The 11,106-nt window shown below is 29.9% G+C and overlaps 1 protein-coding gene across 1 annotated transcript; it reads left to right on the top strand.

Annotated features, from left to right (window-relative positions):
* The first annotated feature begins 9,937 nt into the window (after positions 1-9,937).
* On the top strand, positions 9,938-10,338 carry LOC113391026 (golgin subfamily A member 7B-like). Its single transcript, XM_026627007.1, has one exon. It carries the CDS (start codon positions 10,057-10,059, stop codon positions 10,336-10,338), a length of 282 nt encoding a protein of 93 aa, XP_026482792.1. The 5' UTR covers positions 9,938-10,056.
* The last annotated feature ends 768 nt before the right edge of the window (positions 10,339-11,106 follow it).

Here is an 11,106-nt window from a genome sequence, read left to right as displayed (position 1 = left end):
CTGGTTTGTGTAATAATCCAGCGTAATGTATCGCTGAAGTCAATCAAATATTGAGTTTTGTCTATTTCCAAATTTAAAAACTTTATGGTATGTTTATATAATTTTATGAGCGATAGCGCAGCGCAGATTTCAAGCCTAGACAGTATTGTACTTTTAACAGAGCTTATCATAAATTTTGAATATGATGGGTGTATTGTACGTTTTCTACCATAGTAAGCAGTCGTAATAGCTCTCATAGATTCACAAAACCCGTGAAATTTTATCCTACAAATTTTTCTCAAATGCAAAAAGTAACGTAGAATAATTATATTTTTTATGAGAAATATATTATTTTCAAAATCGCGGCAACGGTTCATGATGCAGCTATATACCGCTGCATTCCAATCTGTCATTAACTGACAAATGTTTTGCGTTGTAAAATTAGCTAGAGCTGCGCATGGCGAAAGAATACCGAAGCTTCTAAAAAATTTGGCAATAGACGAGAAAATAGCTTGATTTGTTACTTGGAATGATAAAATGCAGTTGATAGAAATAACGTAAAATGCATAGCTGATTGGATCTCATAGCAACCCTAAGGAATTTAATTTGTTTTTGTTGTCGGTTACATAAACATTTTTGGATTCAAGATTTTCAACTGGTATTGAATCAAGGATACTAACTTTGTTGATAACTCATGGCAATTGGAAATTATCATGTTTACAAGTTTGTTTGTTTGTTTGTTTGAAAAGATTTATTTGTTCCATATTATCAGTGCTGGATTTACAGTAGGGGCAATCGGGGCTACTGTGAGTATATAAGAATTTGTATACCTATCATCAGATACTAATACAATTCATTGATATATATCATTTGAAACATTATTGGTTGTATAAGTTAAATAAATTAAATTGATAATGGAAAAAAAATCACAAAAAACCATATTACACTGTTGATTTTTGGAGGTATCTTATAGTGTTATTTATTAAGAATGACTGTCGGTAGGCTGTAATTGTTGTACCAAAACATATCTTGAGTTATAGATCCAATATCCGTAATAGATGGGTTATTACTATGTTTGCATTTTTCAAAAAATTTCCTTGCTTGCTTTTTTATAATTTCATATATAAATGGTATATTCAGTCGGTTGTGTAGATAGTGATTGGATACATAATAAGTGATAGGGTTTCTCTTTATTCCGAGTATCATTCTCAATGCTTTATTTTGTATAATTTGTAATTTATTTATGTTTTGTTTACTGGTCATACACCACGCAGGGGCTCCATAGGTTAAAGTTGATCTTACCATTGATAGGTAAAGTCTTCTCTTATTCTTCAGATCAATATTGTTGCTAAATTTTAGTAGGGGGTACAATAGATATAATAATCTATTAGCATGATTATCATGTTTACAAGTTCGAGTTATCCTTTTCCTAAACCCTTTTGTCTTTTCCAATAAATTTGGCTCAAAAGTAATGTCAGCTTTGTAAAAAAGATTTTCAAGAGCTTATGAAACTAAAGAATAACTTTTTCCTACATCAAATACGAGTTCATTCAAGTATCAATTAGCTAAAAAATGTGCAGAAGGAGATTTGTAAGTTACCATATTTAATTTAAAACGTTTAATTTTGTCATCGGCATTTTCCAGCCATTGAATTTCTATTAAATTCTGATGTTTTTTCGTAACAAGAATTTGTTTTACTACACCGGTAAACACAAAACTACAAGATTTAAAACGCTCTAAATTAGTAAAAATTGTTGTAGTTTGCGACTTACATAATTAATATCATTCAGAAAAATGCCTGATGATATTTTTAGATACGCAGCAAATACTACTCGAATTCTGGCACTTCCATTCTTAAAAACGGCACGATTGGGCAAGTAATATACAAATGAATTTAGTGCAATATTCTGTTCATAATTTTGAATTTTAGAAGCTCGTTCTGAATTAATAGCTTCGTTTATAAAATCTTTGTACTTTGTTTGCAAACCTGTGTTTTTCTTTAAGTGAGTTTCTAGACTTACAAATCTGCGGTTTGCTCGATGTAATGATTTGTCTAGAGTTATAGATAAACGTGGCTTTAACGGTAACGCGACCCCATATCGATCGTTTAAATTTGTACATATATATTCTACACAATTGTTATTACCATTTTCCGGAATTTCCGCGCGCCTGACAAAAATAACCCAAACACCGAGTCTTGCAATACCGGTAAATTATGGCCTAAAGAAATACTTTTGCCTTTTATTATCTCAAAGAACGAGCCTACACCGATTAGCAAATCAATATTGCCAGGTATATTAAAGTTTGGATCCGAAAGTGTAATGTTATCAGGTAAATTTAAAAGCGAACGATCGATATATTGCGACGGGACGTAATTTGTAGTTCTTTCTAGTATAATAAAAGGTAGTCGTTTGGAAAATGTTGATGTCGCATTTGAAACTGATATATAGACAATGGAATTGCCATGAATATTTATGCCATTGACCCCAGCCAGCTGTGCAGTATTAGGAACCGAATATAAATTTAAGGATTTTACCAAATTTTGACTAATAATATTAATTTCTGAACCCGTATCTAGCAGGCATCGAGTACGAATTTCCTCGCCCCTTCTGTTTTTTAAGTACACACAAACTGTTGGTAAAAATGCGCACGTGTTTGCATGCAAAACCTGTGAGGCAGGTAAAGCTGCAGAGGACGTTTCGGAAATTTGTATAGTGTTAGGTTCAGTTTGTAATATTAGTTCTACATGTAAGTGCAATGAAGTGTTGTGGGATTTATTACACTTTTTGCATTTATGTTTTGATCTGCATAATTGGACTGTATGTCCGTCACCCAAACATTTAATGCACCCGTTATTATCGCGAATGAAGTCTATTCTTTTTGGTACTTCCATTTCAATAAATTTTGTACATTCTGAAATATGATGTGCGGCTAAACAAAGTTTACAAACTGCCTGAATATTTGAAATCGTAACTAAAGTCTTACGCTTGATATAACTATCCGGTTCTGTGTCCAGCTTATTTGAAAGCTCTAAAGCCAAACAACGATTTTCTAAAAATTTAAATAACTCCGACATAGTTGGCATTTCCTTTTGTGCTCGAACGGTATTAAACTTTATTTTAGTTTCTGAATCTAATTTATTCAATAATAAAAAGGCCATTAAAAGGTCCCAATTTTCAACTCTTATGCCCTATGCTTTGAAAGAATTTACATTCTGCTGCGCAATATTCAAAAAAGATTTTAATACTTTGTATGTACCTTTCGAACACGTTGGAATACTCATGATCTTTTGTAAATGCGAATAGGCAATTATACACGTGTTCTCGAACTTAGCTGATAATAAAACCCATGCCTCGGAGTAATTATTATCAGTGAGGGCTATATTATTAATTACAGCTGCAGCTTCGCCAGGCACATGACATTTCAAACAGTACAGTTTTTCGACGTCCGATAAATTAACATTATTGTGGATTGTGGATGTAAATAAGTCTCTAAAACTAATCCACTTGTTATATTTACCATAAAAGTTTGAATTTGAATGTTCGGTAATTTTATGGCTGGATTAACACAACTATTATTTTGTGTACTATTTGAATTGTCTATGTGATGCGTGAATTTAATGCTTAGCTTTAGGTAAAGATTATCTATTAAAACATCTTCATCCTGCTCGCCAAGCGAGTCGTGGATGGCTGCCCTGACCCTTTCGCGCGAATCTATTATCAAACATGCTTTTAATACCTTTTATCATTTCGGAAGAATGTTGCTCCCAATTATCATTATTTAACCTTTCGAGATAAGATTTGAAGCTTTGTTGCCTTCTTAAAAGTTTTTTAAGTTCTGCCATTTTGATTGTTTTTAGAACTCAAGGTAACTTAATTTAATATTCTGATAGGGAAGGGAACCGTTACAAAATTTTACTTATAACAGGCGTTATGCAATACCAGCATAACGCCTATAAATCTATAATTAATTGATTTTTTTTTTTTTTTTTTTTTTTTTTTTTATTTGACTTCGTTATATAACATTTGGTCATATACAAACATAATAAATATACATTAAGAATAAATACATAACATCTTATTACTAAATTAAAATTATATAACTAATTTAGATTTTACAATAAATTCATATAATATTTTATAATTTCTTTCATTTCTTATTATGCAAATCCATGCAATTGGTTTTATTATACTTTTGTCGTCATAATATTTGTCCAGCATTTCTTCTCGTTGTTTTATATACCTGCTACATTTCATAATAATATGTTCTATATTTCCGTCTTCTTCTCCACATTCACAGATAGCTGAAGACCTAATACCAATTTTATATAAGTGACTTGGAAAATTGCCATGGTTTAATCTGATTCTACTTAACGTAGTTACAAATTTTCTATCTTCATTTTTAAGGCTTTTAAACCAAGTTTTTTTTTAATTTTATTCTCTATAGTCTTATATGTTTTTCCCTTTACCGTGTCATCCCAAATTTTTTGCCATTCCTCTTCCACATTTCTTTTACTTATGTTTTCCACATCACTTTTCAGCATAATGTCCATTTTTTCTCCTTGTTTCGTTGCTATTTTGCTAATTTATCCACCTTTTCATTTCCCTCTATTCCATTATGTCCTCTGATCCACGTAATTTTTATCTCATTTCCTATCAATTTTATATTTTCTAACTCGCTTCGAATTTCTGTATAAATTGCTTCCTCAAAAAGATTTTTTTTGTTTATGCTTATTAATTTTTCTACACAACTTTTACAATCGGTATATACAATTGCTCTTCTTATGTTCAAGTTTTTAATATATTTTACCGCTTCTCCTATAGCTACTAATTCCGCAGTATATACTGAAACAAAATCTGGTAGTTTTATCATTTTTTGAAATTCTTTCTTCTCATGGATCATGGCACACCCTACTTCATTATTTACTTTAGAGCCATCTGTGTAGATTTCCTCATATCCTCTACTGTTTATAATATTTGTCTCTTCATTATTAATATTGACAAAAAATTGTTTACCTTCATCAAACCATAATTTTTTAAAATTAACGTTGTTTTCATATATCTTATAAACATTAGTTTTCTTCATGAAATTCAAACTGTCTACCATAATATTTTGCTTATTATCCCAAAATTTATTATTCTCCATTAATTTTTCCAATTCTTCTAATCCACTAATAATATTTGGCTCTCTTCTTAATATCTTCTTATAAATATATTTATGGATTAAATATTTCCATCTTAGTTTTAGAGGTAATTCTCCACTTTCAACTAACATTGCATTTATTGGCGTGGATTTCATTGCGCCAATACATATTCTGATACATCTATATTGTACTTTATCCAACACCTTTACATGTGGACTACTGTGATAAGCAATGCTACCATAATCTAAAATTGGTCTAATCAAAGTTTTATATAGCTCTAAACTCGTTTGTGGATGAGCACCCCACCATGTTTTGTTCACCACTCTTAATAGGTTTATCCTTTTTTCTATTTTCTTTTTAATATCTTGTATACATTCTTTAAATTTCAATTTTTGATCCAACTTGACTCCTAAAAATTTATTACTATTTTTAACCGCTATTGAATGCTCTTCCGTACTAATATGAGTTGGTAAATCATTCAACCTATGTCTTGTGAATACCCCTATCGAGCTTTTCTCATCCGAAAGTTCCAAGCCTTTATCCCTCAACCATTCATGAAGTTTTTTAATATTTTCCTTCATAATATTAAACGCTAGATTTAAATCCCTTTGTTCTACATAAATGAGTATGTCATCGGCATATTGTATAATATTCGTACCTCTTACCCAAATATTATCTATATCTCTTACATATATAGCATACAATAATGGGCTAAGTATACCTCCTTGTGGTAGTCCTTTATTCACTACTCTTTCACCAATTATTTTGTTATCTTTCTTAACTATTATATTCCTTTCATATATATTAAATGTTAAGGCTGACACCAATCGGAATGGTAATCCTATTTTAATTAATTCTTGGAACATTATACTTGGGACGACATTATCATATGCCCCTTTAATATCGCAAAAGAGTGCCACCACATAATTATTTCTTGAAAATGCCAAATTAATATCAACCATTAATTTACATAAATTATCCTTCGTACTCAGCCCTCTTCTGAATCCGTATTGACTTTTAGAAAATATTTTATTTTTCTCTACAAACCACTCCAATCTTCTTTTTATCATTAAATCTTTGGTTTTAGCAACACACGATGCTAGTGATATAGGTCTGTAATTATCTGTATTATCTGCATTTCCATTTGTCTTTTTAAAGAGAATTATATTATATTTATTCCAGTCTCTAACTATTTGTGTATCCAACCAATACTTATTGATTAATCTTAATAGCACTTCCTTACCTATATTTGGTAATTCAGATAACATAACGTAATGAATATTATCTATTCCTGGTGCAGTGTCTTTTCTCCTATTCATTGCGACGTCCATCTCCCATATATTAAACGGTTTCATGACTTCTTTGATATAGTTTTTATCTTTCAAGTATTGCAATCTCATACAACTATCCTTTACTCCCATTGGGGCTATTTTATTCAATAACATATCTATCCAATTGTTGTCGCATCTTTTATTTTCTTTTTCAGTATCTTCTCCAATATTTTTCAATCTTTTAATCATACTATATTTGCTTGGTTGGTGTGTTTGGGTTCAGAGTTTTAATGTAGTTATCCCAGCTTTCTTTTTTCTTTTGCTTTAACTTTGCTCTTACCTCATTTTTAACAAGATTACATTGTAAATAGTTTTCTAAGTTCATATTTTTCCTATATTTTTTTTCTGCTTCTCTCCTTTTTTTAATTAAGGTATTACATTCTTCATCCCACCAAATTTGTTTTATTATCCTTTTTTTACTATTCCTTCAGTTTTTGGGATACTCTTCATTGCTGCTTCATTAACAATATCCACAAAAGTGTCATAATTTATTTCTTTTTTTGAAATCTTAATTGTTTCAATTTTCTCTTCAATTTCTTTTCTATATTGCTCCCAATTAGCCTTACTACACCTCCATTTTCTATTAGATGTAGTTTCATCAAAGATCTTTTTTTCATTTAATTCCATTATTATTGGATAATGATCTGAGCCTAGATCATCATTATACATATCCCATACTATTTTATGTGCTATGTCTGAAGAGCAGATAGTAATATCAACTATTGATTTACATATTCTATTACTAATTACTTTATTATTATCGTTTAATATAAAAAGTTGGTTCTCCTCTATCGCTTCCAGTAGTCTACGTCCTTTTGTATCTTCATAGTCACAACCCCAAGCTTGACTATGGACATTAAAATCTCCTCCAATTATACAGGGTTTTTTAATTCCATTCAGTAAACTATTCCATTGCCCTTCTGAAATATTAGCCTTTGGTGAAACATATAATGATACACATACTATTTTCTTACTTCCTAATAATATTTCTGCAGCACACATTTGACACAAATCCATATTAATGTATTCCCTATTAATTTTATATTCTTTAAACTTCATATTTTTATTAATCAATATAGCAGTTCCTCCTTTTCCATCTAATCTGTCTTCTCTAATTATAATAAAATTTTTAAACTTGTATTCCTGAGTTATTTTAAACCAAGTCTCAGATATCAAAATAACATCAATGTTTTCTTCATAATAAAATTCTCTAAACTTTCTCTATTTGACGGTAAAGATCTTGCATTCCATTGCATAATTTTAATATTTTTATTTTTAAATTTTTTCATATTTAAAATATTAGTTTTATTTTTTCCATAATAACTCTACTTGCCATAATTGTTTTGTTGTTGAATTTATTATATTTTAAACTATTATTCCGTACCTGTATCTTCAATAGCATTGCCTATTTTATTAGTTTCCATCATTGCTTTTTCAGTACACAATGATTCTATTTCTTCTTCCAGGGCTGTCCATATATTCTCTGTGTTTATCTCTGTTTTAAAACTTAATCTGTGCCTTATTTTGTTAAAAATTTCTTTGAATTGTTGCTTCATCTTTTTTTTTTTTTCTTTTTCATCTTCATTTTTATTTGGGTTATTTTCTTCACTATTGTATTTCGTTACTTCCTTTCTCCTTTCCTTGTATTCTTCTGCATTTATTCTTCTTTGTCTTCCTTCAATTCTTAATGTCGTGTGCTTAGGTTTTCTAATTTTCAATATATTTTCTTCATTAATTTCTACTTCTTTTTCTTTAATATGATTTAACATTTCAAACTTGTTATTATTAAATCTGTTTAATTGATTATCTGATTGTTTAATTAATGAAGGAAATACATTTTGATAATCTCTGTTATAAAATTTGGTCTGTACTATATCTGCATATGTTCTCTTACGCAATATTTGCTTAGCTTCACTTATAGAAATATTCTGATATGCTTTCAACTCCTTTAATTTTTTATTATATAAATACGTTTGACAATTTCTATCATTCGCTTGATGATTATTTCGGCATAAAGCACATATTCTATTTGGCTCACACATTCTTTTACATCATGTTCATCCGAACATTTTCTACATCTTTGCCTGCCCTGGCACTGAAGACGAATATGGCCAAACCTCCAGCATTTGTGGCACTGTATAACATTTTCAATAAAAGGTTGAACCTCGCAAGCTACTGAATGAATAAATACATTTTCTGGAAGATAACTGCCCCTGAACCAAATCTTCACTCTTTGTGTTTTATAGCTGCTATTATATGCCTTTTTATTTTTAATACACTTCACTTTAATAATTTCAACATCCGTTTTAATGCAACTCATGATTTCATCTTCTTCAATCTCTGGGTCTACATTAAATATAATACCTATTCTCGTAGTTTTATGCTTCGGAATATAAGTTTTAATATTATACTCGTCCAGTAATTTCTGTTTTACCACTGTATTAGCACTCTTCCAATCATTAAAACATATTTTATTTTATTTATACCTATAGCTGCAACATTACTTATCTTATTACTAACACTTGACACTTTTGTATGTAAAATTCTTCCTAACGCCATTGGATGTAGTCTACCCAAATTTTTATCTTTTGATTCTGCATATATAACAAATGGACCTTCGTTCCTTTCATCATAATAGAAAAACTCCTCTTCATAGGTTTTTTTATTTAAATTACTATCCATTTCTTCATTTACTTCACTTGCCCAATCGATATTTACATCGTTTTCATTAATTCCATCATTATTAGTTTCTCTAAACGTGTTTTGTTAACTTGTACTTTAATGTCACCTTTTTCCTTATCACACTTAACTTTTCGCGATTCTTATCAAATATTTTATTACGAACAATCTTCTTTTCTTTCTAAAATCTATTACTCCCTTTTTAATACTTTTCTTATTACTTTTTTATATTCACAATTTTTAACTAAATTAATTTCACTAACTTTTGTTTCATTAATATTATTATCCAAATCATTTATTTCATAATCACTAATGTCATCCATTTCGTATTCAAACTCTTCTATTGACGTAATTCTGTTATCAACTGGATTCAATTCACAATCCTCAAAATCATGATGACCACTGTCATCGTCGTCACTTTCCTGGCCGTACTGGCCAGATTCCATTGTTCACTTACTGACTCACTCGCTCTTATCAGATTATGTAAATTTATTTACCGATGTGTATCGCACGAATGCTCGATGCAGGAATTGATTATTTAACAATTCTAATGTAATATTATTAGAATTGGAGTCTAGCACATCAATATTATAAGTTGTGGTGTAAATAAATTAACATATATAACCATAATAGTAATGTTTAAATAACTAATATTTCATAAGATTAATAAACTAAGGATTAACGAAATTGGCCTAAAATCTTAGAGCAAGTTCCAATTCAATCAATAATATGTCCAGGTTTATATAATGAAATAAATAATGGCTTATCTGGTGTAAAAAAACTTATTTAATTTGGAGTAGTTTCTTTTAATATTTCGAAATATTTCTATATCTCAAATAATTTAGTATTTTTGTGATATTACTTGACATAAATAGAATAATTACAGATTTGATATTTAATAGAACATTTGTGCAAAATTAAATAATGATGACTGATAATAGAGCAACTGGCCCATTAGATCATGGAGGTTTGCAACAAACTCTTCCTACAAAGATATTTGTGCAAAGAGATTATAATGATGGAACCTCTGTAAAATTTCAAACTAGGTTTCCTCCAGAACTGGAAAATAGGATTGATAGGCAAGCTTTTGAACACACGATTAATCAATTAAATTTGTATTTTGCTGAAGCTGAAAAAGCAGCTTGTAGTACATATTGCGAAGGATGTCTTGCTTGTTTAACTGCCTATCTAATATATTTGCACTGAGACGCATTATGAAAAATGTCTTCGGAAAATATCTAAAATATGATAGCATCACAAATGAAAGAGTTTATATTCCAAGAGTTTACTACTTACAGATCCGACACAAAGAGGCTTGCGTGTAATTGAAATTTCATTTCTTGACAGACAGGGTCCTACGTGACTGACAATCTCACATTCAACAGAAGAATTTTTTATGTAAACAATGTATTTTTAATATATAATCAAGACTTTTGAGATTATGTATATTCTTCTATCTATATTGAAACTTAATATAAGTTGGCTTATGTAGCACATAATGCATTTATATGAAATAATTATCACAAAGAGTTGCCGAAGATGTATATACTATTAAATGGTAGGTGGTGTTAGTTTTGTCTGAACTATATATTCATAGATAAAGGACTTGCGCTATATTTTAAGGCAATAAGCAATTTTGTACCAGAGTTCATTTTCATGTATGTATTTAAATTTACAGATTTTTTAATATTTATATCTTTTGTAATAACTATTATAAACCCATTAATTTAATAAATGAAGGCAAATGAAGTGTTGATTTGACGGAAAACGTGGCGGTATCTTCGAGTGGATCCAAATTACTCGTACTGGAGAAATCACTCGGATGGTGCTTCACGTTCCTGGTGAATGCCTCAAAATAGTAGGCTAGTCGATTCCGACGTCGCTATCGTATCAGTATTGGATTATGGCGGTTCTGGCGTCGCTATCGTATCAGTATTGGTTTCGAGCAAAAGCAGCAAAAGCGTCTCTTAATTT

Source organism: Ctenocephalides felis, unplaced genomic scaffold (assembly GCF_003426905.1).
Source record: "Ctenocephalides felis isolate EL2017-DRISC unplaced genomic scaffold, ASM342690v1 CF-g0.4_SCAFFOLD_00845, whole genome shotgun sequence".
Taxonomy (NCBI): Eukaryota; Metazoa; Arthropoda; class Insecta; order Siphonaptera; family Pulicidae; genus Ctenocephalides; species Ctenocephalides felis.
Note: the sequence above shows the minus strand (reverse complement) of the source record. Positions and strands in the feature narration are given on the sequence as shown.